Source organism: Lepisma saccharinum, chromosome 12 (assembly GCF_977018435.1).
Source record: "Lepisma saccharinum chromosome 12, izLepSacc3.1, whole genome shotgun sequence".
In the NCBI taxonomy this organism is placed as follows: domain Eukaryota; kingdom Metazoa; phylum Arthropoda; class Insecta; order Zygentoma; family Lepismatidae; genus Lepisma; species Lepisma saccharinum.
In genome coordinates, this window is record NC_139240.1 from 41,318,320 (window position 1) to 41,343,279 (window position 24,960).

A 24,960-nucleotide genomic window follows, 5' to 3' on the forward strand; every position below is an offset into this window, starting at 1 on the left:
GTCGAAACTAAATCAGGATGGTCTGAATCTGTGATAAACAACTGGATGAAGAAATTAGAAATATTTTCTCTTACTTAAACTCAGTGGCACAGCCAGGATTCTTTTTTTAAGGAGGATGGAGGCTTCACACAGCCAACTATTTTGTTCGTGATCCTTTGTATTTTTTTGTTCGAAACTTTTTTTTCTTTTTTCCAATGTAAGTTACATATAATACTGTTTGGGGAAATCGTTTAAAGGATATTAAACACTCCTTTTTCGAACTTAGAGGTGGATGTACCTTGAGCCAAAAACTCCATCTTCTGGCTATGACAGACCAAGATTCAACGTAAAAGCCGTTCACATTACGCTTATAATACTAATAGTGAGTTATATACTCAAGCAAACTTATCATTTCAGTTATGGGAGTTGAACTGGACTTCTAAAATGTCGATGGTGACCTAACATCCAAAGGTAAATTGCAATCTGCTACGAAGAAATAGCAACGGACTCAAGTCTTGAGAGATAGAAAATTGAGCAGCGACTGGATTTTATTCACTGAAAATTTGTCACTCAATGAAATGCCGATTCGAGGGATTGGGGCACTTTTAGCACAGTACACAATGTATACCCTGCGTGGCGGAATTTGGGCTACTACTGGACCTAAGGGCAAAGGGAAAATTGCCCCTGGGCTCAACATCCTGAGTTTTTGAAGTAAACATAGGAGGTGTGAATGTTGTGGGAAATTTATCTCAGATCTTATTTCAATCTTGTACAGTGGGATCCATGAGTATTACCTTGAAAATTGTCCATCACCATGTTCGTGCACTTTATTTGACCCAATAACACCTTCAAGAATTAAAAGAAAACTCAAAACAAGCTGTTGACAACTTCTTCACCAGCATACATAAAAATCCATCGCTTGAAAACACATAGCACGTAAGAGAAAAATTAATGAAAATAGTCATGGACAATTTGCACGGTAATACTCATGGATCCCACTGTACTGAGGCTTGGGGATCCCCTTGAGAATATTTGGTAGGAAGTTACATTTTAAATATCACGTAACATAAAAAAGGTAATAAATTATCAAGTTTGTTTGTTTAGGTATTGTGTAACAAGAAGGAATCGACCGGTTGAGCAAGTTAATCTTTCTACTAGATTCACAACTGTACTACACTACACTACACTACTATTACGAAACTCACGTAGCTATAAAAGCATGAGATGAGAGAAGTTTCCTATCGATTGCCATCTATGAGCCAGTAACATAATTCTGAATTTCGGAGGAGGCCCATAATGTCAAGTTGCCCGGGCCCCTCTGGCTAAGACAACACACCACTGCTTATTTTCGCAGACGTCGTCATATGATATGTTACGGGGAACAAACTTTCTGTTTCGAAAATCCATTTTTTAAATAAGCGACACTAACTGTTGAATTTCTGGGGATTTGCGGGGTCGGCTGCTACGCCACTGCTGCCGCCAGTAGAGTGCGGCTTCCTTTTTCAGAGTAGGATCAATGCTTCTTGCTGTTGCATACAATAACAGCGGTATCACTTCAAGTTCAATACCCAACATTCAGCGCACAATATGACATAATATGACGCTTTAAAAGTTAATGTTTTTGGTTGAACATATAGATTTTGAAAAGGGGATGCGGAAGAAATGCCACCTTCCTGGCGCCGCCCCTGCTCTCTGGCATAACCACACGCTATTTAGCCCGTTCGAACTACCTTGCCATTGCGCTTCAATATATTAATTCTTAGCGTTACAAGAATGTTATTTTAGGAAACTTTTGACTTGCCACATTATCTAAAAGGTTTACAAAATACATTTTTATTGTCGATTTAGACTAGAAATTCTTTACTTCGGTGAAAGTAACGTTTAAAAAGCCACTTCATTGCCCTCCAATGTACAGCTTAGAGCAACCAAATGACGAACGAAATTCTCCAAGGACACAACTTTGCTGGCGCCGTCACCCATTTTGTGTTTTACTGTCTTTCAACTGTGGTTTCAACAAATACAGTAATCTGTGAGAGAGTAGTCAATCAGCTGATCGAGAAATGTAAACTAAATTCTGCAAAACCGTCGAGGTTTCTCTGTTGCTGAAAATTTACAACCAAATAAGAAAGTGTAAGAATAGATCATTTGTGTTACCTACGAATATAAAGATGACCGTGCTTCTTACGTATTATGCAATACGAAAGAGAAAGCGGCTGTGTGAATTTCTCTCATGATCATGAGAATAATTATGCATCAAGAGTTCATGTCATGGAAAGCAAAGGAACCGTGGAAGTTGAAAACAAAAGTTACATTGGATTTAAACGTCTACATCTAATTACTGCAGTAGTTTCATGAAGTCGGTGTTATAAATATCGTGCTGACAAGATCACTGCACTTGAGGCCTCAATTCGGTTTGAAAAATGATGGAAGAATCGAGTTATACACTGGACCTTACAAGAGATTTGGAAAATTGGATGCAGTATTTACCGGAGGAGCTAAAAAACGTACCATTAATTCACCTAGCAATTCCAGGTAAAGATCATTATTTGAATTTCGGTCAATATTTTATGTAAACAAGCGACAAACAAAAGACTTGCCGAAGTGCACTTATTTAGTGCTAATATAAATTAATGTAGCACATTGATCGTTCAATATATATGGTGCATTTGTATAAATTTACACTACAGCATGTTTTATTGCAATATATCATGGGAGAATCATACAAGTAAACAGCTCTGTGTTCTTGCATTAAAAAAATATCTTCAAAAGACAAAACCCAAAACTCAATAAAAATCTCTGCTGTTCCTTTCTTTTCCAGTAAGGAAGCACTACAATGTTTGTGCTAGAAATGGGGGTGTGCACAGACGTGAGAGACATGGATAACATTGATCTTCATTTGTTTTGAATTGCTATGTACAATTTTCCCAGTTTCACCAAAACTTTTCCAACCCTCACCAACACATTTGTCATCTGGTAAGTTTGGTCCATACACAGCACTCATTTGGTGATGGATTTCAGCCACATTGTGTAAATAAATACATGAATTATAATAAGAAAATGCAATAAGTGAAACAATGTATCAATTCCAATGTAGCTACAAAGTTGTAGCAGACGGTACGTATCCGATAAGGCCCGAACACCTCTCACTCGTTTATTTCCTTAATTTTAGCATTGATACTTACCTATTCTGCATTGCGGAAGATTCTTTAAGGTGAAGTTATGCCTTTTTCCATAAAATAGTGTCAACTTTTCATATAACGAGTCATTATTTGTCTTCCTTGTTATGCTTGGGTAACAGACAATATGGTGTGCACTCGTTATGGATCATTGCGCGTTGTGTTTGTGTTTTGTCGATTTGGAGTGGGTATGCAGTGTTTCAATCTTCATAACCAAAAAATGCCTACTTTCGTGTTCATTATGTCATCACAAACCATTGACGGATAGTCCCAAAAAACATTCGGTAAATGTTTACTATCCTTCGGACACCTATAACTTCTGAGTTTCGTCAATTTTTGACATTTGTACTTACCTATCTGCTTCGCGGAACATTCCGTGAATGGTTTTTGGGGCTATCCATCCTGGAATCGGTGCGAAATTTAAACAAAAAAAGTATTTTCGTTTTGAAATTTTTGACTCAAATTTCCCACCGATTCCGGGCTCCGCCCCTGGGGTAATTGACCTACCGCCCCCAACCGCTAACGTGGCCCCACTCCGCTCCAGCTCCCCGGCTATTTCTATAGACTCCCTGTTAAAGGCATGTTAGAAATTGGCCGGAGTCACCTGCCCCCAAATGAGCCCCAAACTTTTAAATTTGAAGAAATCCATTTTCAGGATATGGAAAACACCTGAATTTCACACAAAACACCTTCCCGATGTTAGACAATACTACAGCAACTTATTACGGTAAGTAGTTTCTTCTGTAGAAATCTGTCCAAAGGATAGTAAACTAGTACCCGGATGGGCCCCAAAAACCATTCATGATAGCCCCACGGACCATTCCCGGCAAGGTTAGGTTAGGTAAGCATAGTTAAAAAAAAAAATTCTCGTAAAAAAAAAAAAGGCACGTTTGGAAACACTGGCGAGACCGCATGACTTTCGACGCTTGCGCCATCTGCACGTACATAATGGAAACAACAGCCTAATGTTACAGAAGATGCAAGTTCCTTACGTAACAAGTGATTATTTCTTGTTCTGCAGCATTCTATGGTGAAATTTTCAGTTTCCGCGAAAGAAAATACCTCCAAGAACTTCGACAATGCTACAGAAACTGATTTCAGTAAGTAGTTTCTCCTATAAATTTGAAGAAATCTGTTCGGGCGATAACGGATAGTTACCGTAGTAGACAATTCTTTTTTCAAACATTTTTATGCATAACACAACAGTAACACCATTTTACCTCAGTTAAATCCAAACAAGCCAGTCACAAAATATAACCCTATTTGCTGATTTATGGCCTCACTTGTTAAATCATTTTGTCATTTTCTATCCCGACACTTTAGCATGCAAAAATAATATTAAAAAAAAAAAGTATTAATCCATAAATTTCACACTTGGTTCAGTCATCAATAACATCACACATGTTTATATAGTGTGTTTCAAAAGTCGCACAGGCCAAATTTTGATGGCTTACAACATTAAAATCTTAAGAGATATCTACACCGGCTTTTCTGCACTATAAAGCCTCATCCATTGAGATATTTTCCAATGATTAACATTATTAGTTTACTCCACATAGAAAATTCTATAAATTTATAAATGGTAGAAGTCCACATTAAATATTTTCCAGAATGTCACTTTTGGGTGAGAAAGATATGTAAGAAATCATCAGAGGGCCATAATTAGACATCTGATGAGTGATGCCGTGTCAGTCTGTCATTTGGAACCAATATTGGTCATGTGCAGCATTCGATGGGTTTGGGACTGGCGATTTTATGGGTTAAGTGAAAAACTGCCATTCTAGGGACATTTTAACTGGCAACACTAGCAGGTCGAAATTTTGTCAACAGGTGCAAGCAACATGTACATAAATATTGGCCATATATTTATGTGAAATGTCATAATTTTACACCAAAATTTGACTCCCGAACAGACTTTGAAACATGCTGTACTTTCACAGTATGTAAATGAATCCACAACATTGTCCATGTGAGCATCGTAGCCCCTGATAGGGAATTCTCAGTATCAATATTGCCATGGACGTCCTCAGGATTTCTTCCAGAGAGGGGCAAGGAAGGTATTTTTTTTCCAGGGGGTCCAACATGGCATATTATCCCCAATAATAGTGTTCATCCCTCAAAAAACATTGCTTAAATTTGAATTTATCATGTTTGTGCAATAATTAACACACATTATTGTAAAAAAGGTAAAGTGTTCCCCTGTGCATAGCACCACGCCATGAAGGCGTATAGGGGGTGTGGGGGTAACGCCCCACACTTTCTTGATCCGGTCGTGAGTGGGGGTGATGTGATCAGCATCATGCCCCTGACCGCCTTTACCCCCCAGGGTTTCCCCCAGGTACCCATGTTATTCGACGCTGGGTAGGCGCCGGGGCCGCTTCCACCGTTAGTTCCCGGATTTGAACCGGCCGGGGATCAAACCCGGGACCTTGAGCATGGTAGTCAGACGCGTTACCGACTGAGCCACCGCGGCCACTACATTATTGTAGCTGAAATTAAATTATATGTGTGAAATATGTAATTTTTGGTTGACTTTCATTTTCCAGGGGGGGCCACGGTCCCCTTTGCCCCCCTTCCAGATGCCCTTGAAGATTGCTAATGTAACTGTTTAATATTTTAACCCTTTCAGACATTGCCATGATTATTTTTTTTCGGAATCGGCTGGAATTTTAAAGGTGGGTAGTATATAGCTGCTTTCTAGGGGGAGGTGAAGGGGGGCATGATATACAGAATAAGATATTTCATATGTTTAGAACTTTGTACTATCAAAAATGGTAATTGGGGTCGGGAGGGGTTGGATTTACCGCTCTGGATTTTCCAGAGTGCTTCACTCTTTATTTGAAATAGTTGTTTCTCTCAAAATTTGGAGGGTGTGTAGCCCCTTCTGTGCATGCCAGTGCTTTCAGACAAATGTTCCACATACATTTGGAGGGTGTACAAAATTCTGTCCCCCGTATTTCCAATTTGAATTTGAGAATCTGCAAAAGATTTCATTTATAAATTTATCATATTCTTTCTGGTTAGATGAACTAAACCATGTCTTTGCTCTTACAGGGTCTCACGATTCTTTAAGCTACAGCATCAGCCCAACCTCTGACATTTCACCCGATGCACCGGATGTAGTAAAAGTCCTCGGAGGCCCTTGCAGTACTATTGTCAAGAGAATCATGTTCAATTGGTCTGTCACTCAGCATTCAACTATTACGGAACAGTTGAAAGAAGGCATAAGGTTAGTGACAGGAGGTATAAAATTGTTAATTTTTCTGTTGTTTTTTTTGTTTAACTAGATCCATACATTCATGCATTGTTTTGCACATCGCGCTGCGACGCCAAGGGTCCCGGGTTCGAATCCCGGTCGGGTATGGTTGTTTGTGAATGTCCATTTTCATCCATTTCATCACTCATCCCCATCTTCGCAAATTAGCCAAGAGGCACAAGACGCGAAGTAAAATAAACTAAATCAATCAATCAATCAATCAATCATGCCGTTTTAATTTTTTTGCTTCACTTTTCTACCACTTTTGGCTAATCACGAAGATGAGGATGAATGATGATAAGATTAAATGGATTTCTTTGTAGGCTGGTAAAGTCATTAGATGTTAACAAATCTAAAATTTACTTAAGCGTTAGTTTTAACTCGGGCTCATACTTTGAACAAATACTGACTCTGATCTCAGTATTTTAGATTCATTCTGATGTGACACAAGAACATTGTTAAATTTAAATTATGATTTTAAGTACCTAGTTGCGAAGCTGAGATATAAGTATTGTATCTCAACTTCCCCTCCTCCATCATCTTAAGAACCATTTATGAAGTTATTGAAATGGCTACAAAAATGTCGACAAAAAAATCTGCACCTATCATTGAATTTTGGTGACAAAATTTATCAATGTTCTACCATTTCACTTAATTCACTAGAAATCTTGATTCTGTTTTAGATCATTATTAAACCAGTCTCAATTTTAGCAATATTTTTTTGCAGTATTTTCTCTGTTGGAAAAATGGCCAAAAAATATGAACGGCACTAGTTTTTATAAAATTTTGCAGTGAAATATTTTGGAGGAAAAGTGATATTGCTATATGCATATATTAGTTGCAGGAGTTATTATTTTTGTCTCATAGCACAATGGCTAAGATGGAGAAATTCATTACATGACACTGATCTGCAGCCTGTCATTGTTTTTGACTGCATTTGAGCATGATGACTGTTTATTTGACATACACCATGGCTTGGTTACATTGCCACTGTGTCATTTATAAACTTCTCATATGTCCCACTACAACTGAGGTTTTTTTTTACTTCTCTGGATGATAGAACATTATAAAACCTTAAAAAGCTTACCAAGGGAAAATTCATTGTTAAATAGGACACTTTAAACACACGTTTATTTTTTAAATGTGTATTAAATTAATTAATTATTTGTTAAATAAATAATTTATTGTGAATCTTTGTCTGAAAAAGACCCTGTTAGAGGGTAGAAACATTATGTTTATAGTGTAACAATAAATTTTACCTTGGTCAGCTTTTTAGTGTTTTATTAAACATGGAAACGAGGCTTATTAGTGTTACCATTATAAAACAGCAAAACAAAATTAAAGTGCCTTTATTACTTCACCTTACCTGTTGAAGGTGTTGATGTGGAATATTGTTGCTCGTAAAGTCTTAATGTGTTCTGTGGCATTAGAATGATTATTTGGTGAATAATCACTTCCTTTGATAGGTACCTCGACATCCGATTGGCTGTTCAAAGTGACGAAGCTTATGTTGTTCACGGATTATTTGGCGGCTTAATTACGGACACTCTGAAGGAGATAAACGAGTTTCTAGATTTACACAGCAACGAAGTCTTGATTTTGGACTTCCAGCACTTCTACAACTTCAGGCAAGAAGATCACACGCGGATGCTCGTTCTTCTGGATTCTTTGTTCGGAAGGAAATTGTGCCCAGTTTCGTATAATCTCTACCACATGACGTTACGCTGGATGCGGGAGAAGGGTTACCAGGTCATCGCATTGTATCGGAACAATGCCGCTCGTGGGCAGCCCAAGTTTTGGCCTTCTGAGTACTTCCCGACACCGTGGCCGAACACGACGTCCGTCAACATGATGATCCAGTTTCTCGAAGCCCACATGGCATCTAGACCGAAAACTACAGGGTTCGTCACTCAGTGCATCTTGACACCCGATAATGCGCTTGTGATTAAGCACCCATGCGGAAACCTGGAAAGCAACTGCGGACTTCCGTGCAACAGGGCTATCATACCATGGCTGGAGAAGCAAAGTCCAGGTGAGAAAGGCATTAATATTGTTATTGCTGATTTCATTAGCATGTATAATTTTCCATATGCAAAAACGGTGATTCAGCTCAATGCGAAAATATTGCCTCAGTTTGAATACCGGCAACAAACGTGATCGCATTATTAAATCAGAATACAAGTCATTCCATGTTGAATCAACTCAGGTACTATCCTATAGTCCCCCTGTGGTAAAATACTAAAGCACTAGCAATTGTGGCACTAGTTCAAGCTAGTACCATGTCCAAATCGGCAAGCGCACCATTATGTTCTTTCCTGTGCCATTGAAGTCCGAATCTATACCACGTTTGTTACAACCTGTCATGTTTCCTGCGCTAGCAACAATTTCGGTGGCAATGAGAATGAGGAAAAATTCGTCTGGCAGGCAGCAAGGAGCAAATCAAATGCTGAAGGGAGATGCTGTCTAACTCCCATTTGTTTTGTTTGTGTCTGCATGAGCTTGTTTTATGAGTGTGGTGTTGAATTTGTGCATTCCTGTGTATCTTATATGCAACCTGAGTTCGGCTTTCCCCAACACGTTGTTCACTCTGTCTGCAGCAGCAACGCCGCGTGGTGTCTGCTAGAAATGGCAACGATCGGCAAGCGCGGGAAACTTGACACAATGTACCAAACACGGTTTAAATGCTGTCGTGCAGTACTATTTCCGTTTTTCCCACCAGGGGCAGTTCGAATGTCACTGATCTCGCTCTAGCGTGCAGGTGCACAGTACAGGAGCAGACGGAAGATACCAGCCAAACTTCACCATGCTTTCCAACTATTTACTACTTAAAATTAGAAATATATCTTGCAATTTCTTCTCTTACATTTTTCTCAATGCAGTCTTGTCTATAAAATGTCCAAGTAGCACCGAGTTTTAGATTGTGTATGCAGTAAACGCCAAAGTTAACTTGCAACATGGCTGCTGAGTGTGGTGCTATAGCGAGTTGAAGCATGCACTTGTCGGACCCTCCAACTTCACCTATGTTGCAGATTCAGACAATAACAGCGCTGTAGGCAAGAGATGCTGATTCGGATATGGCCTAAAAATTTATGGTGATTTTTTTCCCATTATGTTCATCTCTTTCCAATGTATTTTGTAAGAATACCTTAGCTTTTAATGTATGGAAATGTTACATAGTAAGGTACTTGAACAACTTAGAAATTGTTTTGGGAGGGCATTAGATTGTAAACTGTGGTAATTTGTCATGGAATGGCCATAAACATTTCATGTATTCTTCACATTACATTCTAACTTTAGTAGTTGTTATTTATGAAGTTTCTTTATGCCACTTTATTATTTGTTATTGTTAATTTTATACATATATATTTTTAAAAAGCATGTTTTGAATGGAGTGTGTCGTTTCCTGACTACTCTCTTTTATTATTTAAATCATTTTTATACATATCTTGGAGGGTGTGTGCTGTGTTTATATTTACTTGTGCATATGACGTAAATATACACTGTTGTTAAAGTTACCAAAGAGTTGAACAATTATTTATCTTGTGTTTGAATGTGCATTATATATCACGAGAGAAAATTGTTTTTCCTATGTTATGCAAGTCTGTAATACAGCTATTATGATATGAGGTAGTCTCGAAGACTAATAATACATATTTTACGTATTGAATCAGTTCCATTTTATTATTTGAAATGGAAAGGAAGCATTTTTTAGGTACACCAGTCCAAAGGTATTGCAACGTATTTGTAGATACATTTATATATGTATATCTGTTTTCTTGCAATTGCTGGCAGCTATATTTTTTGTTCTGTAAATAGATCTCGATCTAATTTATTGAAGGTGCAAATATTTTACATGTTTGTTGTTTTTACTGATTACATGGTGCTTTCACATTGTTGAGTATATGGGTGAGTAACAATTTATCAACAAAATAAATATTCCAAGCAATTAGGATGCTCTAATGGTAATCAAGTTTGTCATTCAAAAGTTCATTTTAAAACTGGATTTCAAAAATTCAATACTCACTCACGTAAGTAAGACCATTTTATACAAATTTTGTATAGATTGTACATAACTCGCACTACACGTCAACATGTTACTCTTTTAGTTTCCGTTGTCTGACGGCATTGCAGGGTGGAGACTGGCAGGTTGGGTTGTCTGCGCATTGTGGTGTTTGGTGCAACGTGGTTCGTGTTCCTTGGGTGGGTGGTAGAGGATCGGGCAGGGGGACTGCATTTTTTCTTCTTGTGGTCTGGGATTTTTTAAAGAACACGGTGCCATGTTGGGTGTGCTTCTCCGTTGTCTAGGCTTAGTGCTGGTTTCTGCTGGATGATGGCATGGGTTTCTTTGATGGTGTTTTCTATGAGGGAGCCAGTTGGATGAAGTATGGGTGTGGAGGAGATGGAGTGCTGTGAAAGGCATGATCCTGATGCATCTTTTTTGTCTCGTTCTTGAACAGCACAGATGGTTCTCCTGATGTAGCTACTGAGCCATTGACATGTGGAGTTGTATGTAGACTCTATGGGATGCGAGTTTAGGTAGGCAATATGTTTTGAAGTTAGGTGGCTCTTCCGATTTGAGACATAGGTTTGTGTGCAACTCTGATGTTGAATAGTTGAAGAGCTTTGGATATTTTGCCTGACATAGTGGGGTGATATGGGAAAGCAATTCATTTGGGTTTGAGTTCTTGATTATGGTTATTTATAGGGCTGAACCAATACCGATTAAAATTTTGCCAAACACATTCAAAACTTCACATGTTTAAAATAGTTTAAAATATTTGAGAATTACATCAGAATATTGAATCACATGTTATGTTATCACAACATTCTGTTTTTTCACACAAAACTTGTGCAATATTAAAAGAAACTTTGAATTTTCCACAATTCCCAGGATAATTATATTCTGCATTTCTATGTACTCCGTGAAAGACCAAAACACCAGAAAAGTATCGGCAAGCAAATTCCAACCAATACTTTCTGATGGCGATATCACTGGTATAGGCTGATACCGATACATCCTAGTTTTGCATCGTGGGTGTCGGAACTGGGGTTCTGCTTTTGCACACCACATTGATAACTAGCGCTTGGTGTATCCAACACCAAACTTCACATATGAAAAACTAAACTTCATTTACCACATCCATCATGAATTAAAGGATTACATTTAAATGCCTTTTGTTTCAGCTCACTCACATCCTTAGCAGTATGAAAGTAGCTTAAGATGTTGATTTAAGTCAAGTTTTCAATTGGGCCTATGTAGAATAATGAAAGTGGATTCACACCCACGTTGCCGTTTTATAGCATTATTGCATATTAAAGATGAATCATGCTTTTAAGCACACAGCTTCGATGTGTCATGGAATTTTCCAAAATGGGTGTGTCCTCCGTCGTCTTGTGCTGTCAGTCACATTTGGCACTAAGCATTGTATCATACAATGCTTTCTTCCAGGTTGAAGATTGACACAGCATTTGCAGCAGTTAATGCATGCAGATAGTAGAAGAATAAATGATGTATTCATAATTCATAATGAAGAACCAAGGAAGCATAGATAGGCACATATCTAGAAATATATTTTGGGAGGGGTCCGAACCAAGTCTCTCACAAATAATAATAATGTAAATGTTTTGTAATTAATGCATTAATACTTATTCATAATAATAATAATTATTAAAATAGGCAAATTAATTAATATTTTTGATTTTATTGTAGAATAGGTGAAAAGACTTTACAAGAATAGTTATATAATAGCACGTATTCATTAACTAGCTTATATGTAGTTAAGATTTTTTAAATCTGTACAAAATCAACTATACAAGGAAATTAATGTTAAAAAGTCAAATATTTATTGAATAACAAAAAGGATGTTATGTCCAATTGATGAAAAGTAAAGCTCCAGATTAATATTTATGCAAATTATAAATAATGTTACGTACTGTCACTTCAAAACCCAGTGCAAATAAATAACCCTTGATTGTGCAACAAATATAAACAAGCATATTTTGATTATTTAATTTTAGTACTTGGTAAGTCTTGGGGGTGGAGGGGGGTGGACCCCTAGGACTCATCTCTAAATACATCCTTGATCATTGAGTATTTGAACTGTTTGGAGAATGGAAAAAAAAACTACCATCAAATTAAATCATGAGTGGAATAATTCATGCAGATTCATTTCAGTTCTGTTAAGAAAAAGTTAGACCAGTCATTGATTGATAGCTGCACTTTGAAGCAGGAAATATAATGTCACTATTCGAAGCATTTTGCTTAAAAACATGAATGTATAGTGTAGAAAAGAGTCTCATATGTGTTCAGATTTATTTTTATATTGTTTTAATTGAAGAAAAAAGTGTATAAATTAACACCAAGTGGGAATTATTTCCTTTAATAGTATGTAAAGTTGTTTCGATACAGTGTACACTGCCTGTAATGGCCTAATTTTTTGTTCCATTGTAAAGTATCACTTGTAGTATGGTTGTGTGTGAATTTGTGTTGTGAGTTAAGATTAAGGGCGAACCTCTCTTGAATTTCACCAAGACAGGATGGAATTTATCTCTTTCCCACTGGAAACACTTTTGTAATGAATATTATTACATCACAGAGTGAATTTTCATTGTAATTTGGTGTGTCTAAAACACAACATGAATGATATTTTTTTTTAAAGAAAGATATAGATTTCTAGAAGAGCTGCAAAATAGAGTTTTTTTTACTACCATAATATTCAACAGACCTGTTAGTCAGGAGATGAATGGTCTGGGATTATTATTTAAAGAAAGAACATTTCATTTACTGAAATATTTACTAATTGTGAATAGATACACACGTGTAATTGTTTGTGGTGTATATGTGTGTGTGGGGGGGGGGGGGGTGCATGCACAAACACAAGGTCAAAGGACTTCTGCTTTCATTTACAACAGCTATGGCATCTTGGATGGAGATGGTAATCTATGAGGGCATTTTGAAACGTTTTGCCTCCTACGCAATGATGTCAATAATATGCAAGATACTTACATGATCTATATATCTTCTTAAAGTTTGTAATGTACTCTACCAGGCTGTCACTACTTTTCCACGTAGTGACCATCATTGTCCATACACAAATGCCAACGTCGGTCAAGTTGTTGCATCCCTTCGGCGAAGAAATCAAGCATCTTCTCCCAGCACCAGCGACACACATCTGCTTGCACCTCCGCATCCCTGATGTAACGGTGTTCCTTCAGGTGCTCTTTCAGCCTCGAAAAATGAAAAAAGTCACAAGGTGCGAGATCTGGGCTGTACGGCAGGTGGGGTAAAATCTCTTGGAATTTGAGATGCTGCAATGCATTCTGTGTTTGGCGACTCGTGTGTGGGCGAACATTGTCATGTTGAAGAATTGTATCCTTGTCAGGCCTAACTCACAGTAATCGTGCACGGAGTTTCTCCTAGGTTTTTACGTACCTATCGGAGTGGTTCTGTGCTCCAAAAATTCTGTGTCGACTATGCCGTCACAGGCCCAAAAGATGGTCATCAACACTTTCCCTGTGCATCAGTGGCTCTTATGGGTCGTCCACTGCGGACCTGATCATGCAGGCTTGTCGTGGCCGGATTGCCGCCTTTCAGATTCCTTGCGCACCTCCTGACAGTACTCGTATCCACACAGGCGTCGCCATAGACAGCACTCATTTGTCGATGAATGTCAACAGGCCCACAACCCTCTGCTGCGAGGAATTCAATATCAGACCAATGTTTCAACCTTACGTCAATGTACGTCGCCATTTTCCTCACTATTGTGTGCATGCGTGATGTTGCATGTGATCGCCGCTAGATGTCGCAACAGTCAGTGAATCAGCGATTATTCTCACACCAATTTCACATGTCTCTGAGCAGTGTTGCCAGAGTTATTGCATAGGAGATAAAACCTTTCAAGATGCTTTCGTATTTAGGACTGGACCTATTGTTTAAAGTGAAACTTCTACAACTGAAATATCTCTCCACTGGGAGTAAATCCAAAGGGCAAAATCAAATATTTTTCATTTGTATTTCTTAGTTTACATTATTTTCTGCCTCTTCGTGCTAATTGCAACATTGAAGACAAATAAATTAAATTGATGCAGGGTCACGCTTTGATTGAGTCTTGAATCCAGAACTTTTCATGGCGATATCTTGAGTTGACCCACTCAACATGCTTGACAACTGAGGCAGCCAGTCAAAGAATCTATTGATGAAAATAAAAATTGGTGGAATGTTCCTCTCTGTGTGTATTTTAACAACTTATCTGTACCTACAAATGAAGTATTATTATAATCAAACATATAGTTTTAAATTGAAGATGTATGAATATTTGAACGTCAAACTCTGTAAATGTTATCAGTATTGATAAAATTGTTGTACTCAGTTTTAATATTACCACATACAGTAATCTTATTTTGTTGTTATTGTTAAGGAACAATATTTTTTTCATTTTACTCAGTGTAATGTAATTGTACATAAGATTATACTGAATGGAGACATTATTCACTATGGAAATCATATGAAACATTATTTTTAGTTATGTAGATCAAATATCAGTACCATAGGATTACCTAAGGAAATTGAGATAATGCATATTCAGTACATATTTGCTGAATGTACATATGATGTAAAAGTGAAATGATATTATCAAATGGAGGACCAAGGAATCTCTCACTGAAATTGGGCCAAGAACATTTCTCTTTCTCCAGTTATGTTTGTGTGTGAAGGAATGTTGCCTAAAATTGCAGGGAAATTTTAGAAATTGAATATGTTGGGCATTAAAAGAATTATTATTTTTAACATGTCTTGTAGATATACTGTCTTTTTTTTTTACTTGTAGTAAGTACAACGATCAGGGTGTCTGTTTCATCGAAACAGTATTACAATGATATGCTCAAGTGATTTTCCTATTGAATGTTGGGTACAGTGAAATTGTTGCTCTCTTATACTCTTCATGTCATAATAATAAATATTTGACTGTCAACCATTATGCATAATACTGAATGTACTTATGTATTAAGAGAAATCTCATTGTCTAATAAATGTAGATTATTGTCTATGCAGCTATCCCATTGGGAACAATACGGAGGGAGTGTTTTTGAGAAAAGTTGGGTTGAATTCATGTGAAATGTGTCATATGAAATACATTTATGTAAAAACACTAAGTTGCTAACCAAGGCAGTTTATTAATATGTAAAAACACTTAACATGTAACGTTTGAACCCTGTATCAGGGTCTTCCTCAGACGAACTAAACTAGTTCTGATACAGGGTTGAAACGTTACATGTTAAGTGTTTTTACATCTTAATAAACTGCCTTGGGCAGCAACTTAGTGTTTTTAATATGAAAACAAGGCTTAATTATATTACATTTATGTAGTAAATATTACAAAGGATATTTTTAAGTTACACTAACTCAAGATAACTTCTTTAGTAAGTCTACGTGAACCGTGGAGCTGAGAAATTAGGCCTGCCGACTGCTTAATGATTCTTAATTTTTTAATATAATAGTAATAATGAAGCAACAACTCTTCTTAATTTTGGGTTTACCCAGTTTTACTGTTAATTAATGCAACCATATTACTATAATATTGAAAAATAAGAACCATTTTCAATAATAGCCAGATCTCTCAATCCTCTCTGATGGATTTTTTTTTTTAGATAAATGCAAGCTGTGTTGATTGAAAGTGATGAGTACTTAAGTTATTTTATGATCTACTGCACTTTGTGCTCCACTGCCGAGAAGATGAATACTATTAAAAAGAAATGTTGCATGTGGATTGAATTCAAATCTAGACTTACATAAGTATGTTTTTACTCTTTTAAATGTGTGTATGTCATTTTCTCCACTCAAGTCAAAGCAAAGATATGTGAAATCAGTGCTGCATAATGATATTGTTTCAAGAACTACACATACATCCTTAACTCTGAAAAATTAGATTCGTTGGGATGAACATTTTCTATTTTAGGATTGGGGCATAAGTCATGGAAACTATTTTTTTTTACGAGAATGTGGGACTGCCAAAAAAATTCGAAATAAAAATTGAAGGGGGCAGTATATGGAACTGTGGAATATACGAGGAATGATCAGAAAGAAAAATAGAAAGTGCGTATATTCCAGTAGGTATTTATTAGACAAATACAAATGGACTCACGTGAAAGGATACTTCATACACTACTTCTCAACACAGTCTTCTCCCCCTTTCAGGTATTTATCCCAGTGCTTCACAAGGTTCATGATGCATGTCTCATAGAACTCTGGGTCGTGTTGTCTGAGCCCAACCCTTACTTCATGCTGCACAAAATCATCCGAGTGAAGCCAACATCATTGATGCACCTACAAACAGCGATTCGGAAAAAGAGGCCTGAACTTCTCACCACAGGAGTCGTTTAGCTTCATGACAACGTGACTCCACACAAGGATCATAATACACGTGACGTCCTGGCAGGTTTTGGGTGGCACGTGCTCCAACATACACAAGGACCTTTCTCTAGGCAATTACCATCTCTTTGCTCCTTTGAAGTAGCATCTCAGAGGATGCCGGTTTCACTCAGACGATATTGTCAAGCACGAAGTAGGGATTGAGCTCCGACAACAGGACCCAGAGTTCTGTGAGACAGGCATCAAGAACCTCGTGAAGTGTGTGATAAATGCCTGAACCGGGGAGGAGACTGTGTTGAGAAGTAGTGTATGAAGTATTCTTTCACGTGAGTTCGTTTGTATTCATCATTCATGTAATAAATACCTACTGGAATATACAGGCTTTGTATTCTTTTTTTCGATCATAGGTCGCGTGTATCTGATACAGAATAGGGAAGAGAACAAACAACCATAATTGACAGCATCATGCTTTTTGTGGCATTCTCTGGCATTACTCCTCCAAAGAATTGCTATTTTGATAAGAGTTCACAACCATTCTGCATGGCAGTTGGCTCAACGATGAATTAATTACCACCACCCTCTGTGCAATAACTGCACATCACACTGTGCCATCTGGTAATGTGTCCACATAATATGGGTGACACGTTCTCCAAGAAATATGTTCATATTGTGCTACCACCGTTTAACGTGGAGGCGTTAAACCGATTTCCGGTTGTATTAGCCAGGGACGCTTGTGTCTATACGGCGCACACTTTTAGAAGGAACATGAGTTCGGCCAATACCCAGCCAGTGCTACTGCGCTGTTGCCAAGCTAACTGCTAGCGCAAGGGAAGGGCAGAAAATTCACGATGTGTCCATTATTTTGATAGTCCATGCACAGTATATATGAGTACAGTGAAATAATATAGTGAATATTTTTACACAGTATTATAATATCATATCACTGTAGCATATACGAGAAACCCATACCTGAAAGAAGTTTGAAGGTATTTATTCATCACCGCTCTCGTCATCTTCCTCTGTCTCCGGTCACTGTTTCACTCATTTCTGAGTCACTCTCCTGGAGGATAATGATTAGATTTTGCACCCTTGGTGCCTGTACTACTGGTGCTAGGTTTTGAGAGTGACATTATTTAAAATAAAATGAACACACGGAACACACACTATCGCGCGAAAGGGCTGTATTTAATCTTTTCACAAACTGTTCTTTGTGGCGCACGAGTGAACGATAAGCGAATAATTTTACACCGGCCTTGGTACGAAAAGCTGAACTCAAACTGACCCAGACTTTCAATCTTCGAGAACACCCAGAACAATGAAGGGTCATTGTTTATATCGAGACAAATTTAACACCAACAGTTTTCCCTAGACACAACAACTCAGCTGCGTCACCACGGTGGTAACGAAAAAAAAACAGGCGGAAGGAAATGAAAGGTGATGTTTCCATTGTTTCTTCAAGGAACGATAACTCCGGCTGTAGGCGACGGAAATTCATGGGACTTGGACAGTCAGGTTCAGAATGTCTTTCCCCATCTTATGATGAACATTAAATTGGCGAGTTTTATGAAAACTTCTTGCGCGCAAGAAAAATACAGAACACTGCTTTTAACTTCCGCTCCGCAGTCTCCTAACTGTACAACGTTGCACTCCTGCCATTGGCTGATTACCACGCACACCCTCTGCGTGGCCCCGCCCAATATCGCTTCTAAAAGCGTGCGTCGTTTAGTGGGAAAAAGAGGATCCCTGACATTCCTCTCCCTTTCATTCACACACTGAGAACATCAGTAGAATGCTGATACAGATCATGTTGCCCATATCACCAGCTGAATGTTGTTTTGTCGTATCTCCACAGTTATAGTGTTCCTTACAGGTTAGTGCGATACATTCCAAAATGACATATCTGACTGTCAAATGGTGTGAATTATCAACATTAATAACATTTTTGCGCAAATCTTGTAGTGTATCAAAATCCACATTCGACAAACTTCAATCAGCTTTCTTGCAAAGTCTATGCAGATGGACATATGACAAAAATAGTATTCAGCCTAAAATATATCTGTAACAGATGTGTGCAACAGACACAGATGTCTATTACAAAAAATCATAACAAGACATTCAATCCATGCTGAGTCCTTGCATTCTATGAGCAATTGTCAATATCTAATTTTTCAGAATTGAGATATTGGACCAAATCATAAAAAGAGACATTTCTGAAAAGAATGAAAAGAAACAAATAGAGCTTAAGTGATATCCATAATGTTATGCTATAAGTAATGTACATGTTGAATATTTTCTTCTTATTTAGAAACATACGTCAAGATCTGTGCTGTCGGTTTATGATAATGCAATTGAATGGAACATGTATGCATGTTAGATGTTCAAATGAGATTTCTGTAAGATAATATTGTTACAAGATTGACCTACCAGATGAAACTGAATGTAATATTTATATAGTAATTACTGTGTGGTAATATATGCAGCATTATAAGTTAGTAGTAAATGTTTCACTGTACATCTCATTGATTGATTTTTACATAAACAACAAAAAGACTCTTCATTGGCATGTGCAATATTTATTATTGAAGCTTTACAATAAAGCACTGGATAATATAATTTTTAATGTACCAAAGATGTGCTTTAATTATAAAAATAAATATGTTGACAACAGAATTTTGTTAATTTCATTGATAAAAATTATTTCTGCTCTTCATGGTTTCTTGTAAAAATGTTTCTAAGTTTATCAAAACTAATCCATTCTAAAGTCGATTTATTATTTATCATCATCATTAGAGGGTGGAAGTTCAGACATTTATTTTTGTTAAAATAGGCAGGCAAAAAGGCATTTATAATGAGGAAAATAGGCATGATATTTTTTTGACATTCATATATATCCGTCGAATCCTCCTCCGTTGCCGAGCGGGTTAAGGCGTTCACTCGTCTTAAGATCGTTCGGTGCGGGACGGCGTAGGTTCGAATCCGGCTCTGGTCGGAATTTATTCGGCCTACGTATAGGGCCGGTGGCAACCCACCATCGTGAGTAAATTGGGGAGCTTCGAATGAGTAAGCGTAATCTGGTCCCGGAAACCTACTATAATGGGTGGGGATACGTCGGGCTGACCCCCCGGCTATTCCAATACTGGTTGCAGATCTCCACGCTTAGAGGTGACTAAGGAAAGCATGGGAGGGAGACCGGCAGTCGGTAGGTAAGGCAAGGTCCTTCAGGGCTGTTGCACAAAGGATTATTGTTATTATATATATATCTGTCTGTCAGAAAGATTCGACAGAAGTAATGGGACCATACTAAAACAGACTATTGTACCCGGATTCATATCGTCAACAAAAGAATTTCAACCTTTAACCCTAGAACACTAGCATGTTACAGTATGACTAGTGCTACATAAATTTTACGTACATGCAGCAAATGATTTCCAACACAACCCCTATTTCATAAAAACAAAATGACGATTCTTTTTTAATTAACATTATTTTGTTAATTATCCTCATATTGGGGGTTTTATTCTTCATTTTAAAATGTATAAATATGGTTTTATTAAACATAGAATATTTAAAAAGAATGTCTTGATTGACAAGCATGTACGTACATTAAGAATCAAGGCGTAAAGTTAAAATATTGAAAAACAATAACAATTATCATAACACTGTAAATAAGGAACGAAGGTAGTTTAAAAATATTGTAGAAGAAAATACTGCATGTCTCTAAACTTTATTTCTTTTCAAAATCTAACTATCCACATTCGGATAGCATAGCACCTAAAATGTGCAGCGTAGAAACGCATTTTGTTCCTCGTAACTCAGATCTTGCAAAGAAGCATCATTTGGGTTCCCATATTTTACGTCTAATTTCCTCATTAGTATGTACAAGAATTTCGTGCAGTAGATCATCACTTAAGAAATAGCCTGAAACATTTTTCAGGTTGTTTAGCGTTTCATGCAGCGGGGGGTTGGTCCAGGTCTAACTTGTACAAGATTTGTTGCAGCATTCTTGCCCTGACATGAGTCACTCTTGGTGTTCCATGTAAATTTATCTTTGCCTCAGAACATCAGCATCAGGAATGGTTAGAGGATCCGCCGAAGTTGTGTCTTCACCAGGTGTGACGGCTTTTGCAGATATTTTCCTTTGTTTTGACTTTTCTGTCGACGTTCTACAGGTGGAATCTTCTGAGGTCTGCCTCCTCTTCTGTCCCCTACCCTGTGACTTTGATGTTTCTTCACAAACCTCTTCTTCTTGAAACTCTTCACACATTTTTTTGGAACTAAGCCAGTTTCATCAGGAACATATACTGTGGGTCCTTGTCACTATCGTAACCACTGAAGTCATATTCCTCAACTTCTAAAGTATCTTCTCACTCTTCACTCTCTTCCTCCAGCTGATCATCTTCACAACTCACAAACAGTTCGTATATTCTATCAGATGTCAGTAGTTTCTTACACATTTTCGGAACACTTATTACTAGCGGCATGCAATTCTTAAGTGGACACACTTGATGCTATTACTAGAGGTACATCAAAATTACATAGAAGATTTTTCTTGTTTTACTAGATCTACGTAAAATTGACGTACAGTGCACAACATAACAAACAAAAACAAGGTGATCAGTGCTTGCACCCTCCTTATCAAAGTGCTGTCTTACGACTGACAGACTGCTCGGGGCACTTCTAGGTGGAGGAGTGAGTAGGTGAGAAGCAGGAAAGGGAATTAAGGGCAAACCGCACGTAAATTGTTAGTTTCCGAGTTCACGTTTGCACTTTTCTGCAGGAGCTAACTTCATCTCCTGGCACTTCCATCAGCTGCAGCACTAATTTCTCAAATACTTCCATGGATGTTATAAGAGTTTCACCCCTTTTTTCAGCTTTGTAATTGTTTCTGGCAACACCATAATGTGCTAATATATAAATAATGTTTTTGAAAGAGAAATAAGTTATATACAATTAAAATAGAAACATTCGAAAATTCCATTGAAAATGGCCAAAAAAGGCATTAACAATATAAATAGGGTACAAAATAGGCAAAATGAAAAAGCTTCTAAAACAACAACATGAAAAATGCATATCCTGAAAATTTTTAGCACTAAATGCAGCAGGAAAAAGATACATTTTACCAAACTTCAGGCTCTAATTATCATGTAACATCATACTGTTGAGGTTTCACAAGATTGCATCTGTTCCACATGTAGTGGTTGTGAGTAAAGAGTTGTATATGCAAGGCAGTGGTAAATTGCCAAGATTCTTGAAAGAACTTTCTACACAAGTCTTTTGCCCTGCCACTACTATAATTCAGATCATATTCTTTTGCAGGATAAATATATTATTAGCACTACGTAAGTTGCCCCAAAATAATATTCTGTAGCAATCGGAAGAAACTGTAGTACAATATATTTTGTAGTTTCTAAGTTTTCCAAAGTTTATATCATACTAGCTGATTGCCCGGCATTGCCTGGGGATTTATTTATCCCAATCTTGTATTAGACAGGAAAATGATGAATTCTAACTATAGTGTAAAATGTAACTAATTTTAAATGTGATCGTGAATGTCACCAATTGGCTTAGCGACTCCGAAAACTATGGATTCGACACTAATCTAGGTTATTTGTGGAATTTTATTTTTCATCCCCTCTCACCCCCCATGCTGATATGTGATGAACTTGAAGTTGAACCGCATTGGGAGTGTCACGAATAGTATGGATTCCATTCGCAACACAGCCTGAATGTTAGACAAACCGAGAAACACTGTCGTTGTGCGAGATTGCATAGAGTCACAGATGTCTGTTTGTGCAGAATTTAATATCTGTCGTTCGTGATTATTTTTACATGTCACCCCTTCCCACCCACCACTAGATCTGCCACAAAAATTTTATTTCCAGATTGCAAGTGATACGTGCACCAAGTTTGGTTGAAATTGCTCCAGGCATTCGAAACAAACATATACACACACCCACACACACATACATCCATTTTTATATATATAGAAGATAGATGTATGACATATGATGGTGTTGCTAGCATCATCTGCATAGAAAGTTGTATTTGCAGAACTTAAATTGATAGGCAGGTCATCAAAGAATGTCAGAAATCTGTAATACTGGACTAAGGATAGCAGTGGCGTAGCATCCTAATACGCCCGACGTTCCCTGATTTAAAATTTTAAAAATGCATAAATGCTGTAAATATAAAGTAAAACGTGACTAATTATATACATGTTTGAGCATAATGGCATTATAAAAGCTATTTTCCGCGATCCGTCTACAACGCTCCACTAACAGCTCTCGTTGTAGCATTTCTCTAATGTCTTTGCTTGCCGGATACCGGCTAGGTTTGGCGTACAGGACCATGCCTGCCTGTAGGCAGAGAGAAGGAGGAAAAGCTTGTGGCTTGGATCTCTACAGCACGGGCGAAATGGTCTCGCCATACGCGGGCGTACGGAGCACCTGATTGGTTCTAGGGGCCATGTGACCTTTCCTGCTTTCCGATTCAAGGTGCTGTACTTCCGATGCAGACGACAGAAGTAGAATTCCTACCTGGTTTTTCGTGCTCGTTCCTCTGCTCGTGCTGTGTGATGCACAATACGCAATATTGACTGACGTATCTTTAATGACCACTGCATGTGTAATTTATCGCAAGAACAGTGAAGTGCATTAAAAACTAAAAGAAGAAAAAAGTTTTTGTCAAACAAGTTGATAAAGTCCTCGTGGTAGAAGTTCAGCCTGTGGCTGCTCTACCACGTAACCCACAAAACTATTTATTTAAAATAAATATTTTTTTGTTAGTATCTAACTGCCTAATATTGTGCCAGTGGAAATGTTTAGCATTCGTTTCAAAACTCTTAACATCGTATGATCTCTTGACAAAATTATTTTAAAATGTTTATCAGCATTCTCAAGATACAATAAACAGTGGTCTGAAACTCTGAATTACTACTAATAGGCACTGTTACGTCAGTAGAGTTTACGATTGTTGGATCATCCACCCACCTTCGTGTCAGTGTTTTTCACAGCGCGCTAAGACGCCAGAGGTTTCCGGTTTGAATCCCGGCCTACCATGTTTGTTCTTTGTGAGTGTTTCTTCATCAACTTCATCACTCATATTCATATTTGCGATTAGCCAAAAGTGGTAGAAAGCGAAGTAAAATAAACCAAATCAATCAAAAGTTGTATCCATGGGCGTCCGGAAGGGGGGGGGGCGTGCCCCCCTCCTGAAAAATGAAAGTCAACCAAAAATTATGTACTTCACACATAAAATTTCATTTTAACCACAATAATATGCGTTAATTATTGCATGAACACCATAAATTCAAATTTAGCAATGTTTTTTTAGGGAACAACACTCTTTTGGGGGAAAATGAGACTTGTTTGCCCCCCTGGAAAAAATACCTTTCTTGGCCCTCCCTGGAAAAAATCCTGGGGACGGCCATGGTTGTATCATCCACAACAATGAAGTCTACTGTTGTTCTAGAGGCGCTTGTGATTCAGGTAGGTTTTTTAATTACTTGCGTCATGCCGAAAGGTTTCCTTGATTATAAAATACTGTTTTGCTACACATGTGTTACGTGTGGAGCAAAATACTCCGAATGGTGTACAGTGTTTCTGACTTGAGCAATCTAATTAAAAATGGTATAAAAAGCCAGTGCTCCAAGCATTTATTGCACACTGAGGCATCTTATTTTCTACATAAAACAAGCATGTATCATGTTTTATGGGAACCTGGCTGACAATGTAATAAACACAATGAGATTGTGATTTTAAATAGACAATACATATGTCGGCTAATTCCATAAGTAAAAAAAAAAAAAAGGCCTACCCTTCCTTCTAACTTGGCGTTCCCATCCGAAATGCTCATGCTACGCCACTGAAGGATAGATCCCTGTGGTATTTGTAAGGGGTGACCTGTAAGGAAACCTCTGTCACCTAGACACACAGGAAATATAATTCTGTGTGAGGTTGTGTGTTGTCCCCAGCAGTGGGCGACTCCTGGCTTTGAGCAAGTTTTTAACAGATTTTTTTTTTTTTTTTAAGATTCCTGCCCTCAATTTTGTTTTAATTAATGGACTTATCCCCATATTGTATGATGTGGCCACAAACAAAATGCGAGATTTTACATTCTTATGAAGTGTATACTGAGATTTTTTTGGGGGGGGGGGTGTGAGGGGCAAACAACACTTTCATATT

The 24,960-nt window shown here is 37.7% G+C and overlaps 1 protein-coding gene across 1 annotated transcript; it reads left to right on the plus strand.

Annotated features, from left to right (window-relative positions):
* The first annotated feature begins 2,022 nt into the window (after window positions 1-2,022).
* LOC145996021 (PI-PLC X domain-containing protein 3) lies at window positions 2,023-13,253 on the plus strand. The gene is made up of 3 exons (XM_083132192.1): window positions 2,023-2,511; window positions 6,210-6,384; window positions 7,878-13,253. The coding sequence occupies exons 1-3, from the start codon at window positions 2,400-2,402 to the stop codon at window positions 8,566-8,568; spliced, it is 978 nt and encodes a 325-aa protein (XP_082988318.1). The 5' UTR covers window positions 2,023-2,399; the 3' UTR covers window positions 8,569-13,253.
* Window positions 13,254-24,960: the final 11,707 nt, after the last annotated feature.

Excerpts from the sequence above, each read along its gene's own strand:
- LOC145996021 (XM_083132192.1), top strand. The coding sequence starts at position 2,400 with ATGATGGAAGAATCGAGTTATACACTGGACCTTACAAGAGATTTGGAA. Across the intron at positions 2,512-6,209 it reads AATTCACCTAGCAATTCCAG|GGTCTCACGATTCTTTAAGC; the intron begins GTAAAGATCATT and ends TTGCTCTTACAG. Across the intron at positions 6,385-7,877 it reads CAGTTGAAAGAAGGCATAAG|GTACCTCGACATCCGATTGG; the intron begins GTTAGTGACAGG and ends TTCCTTTGATAG.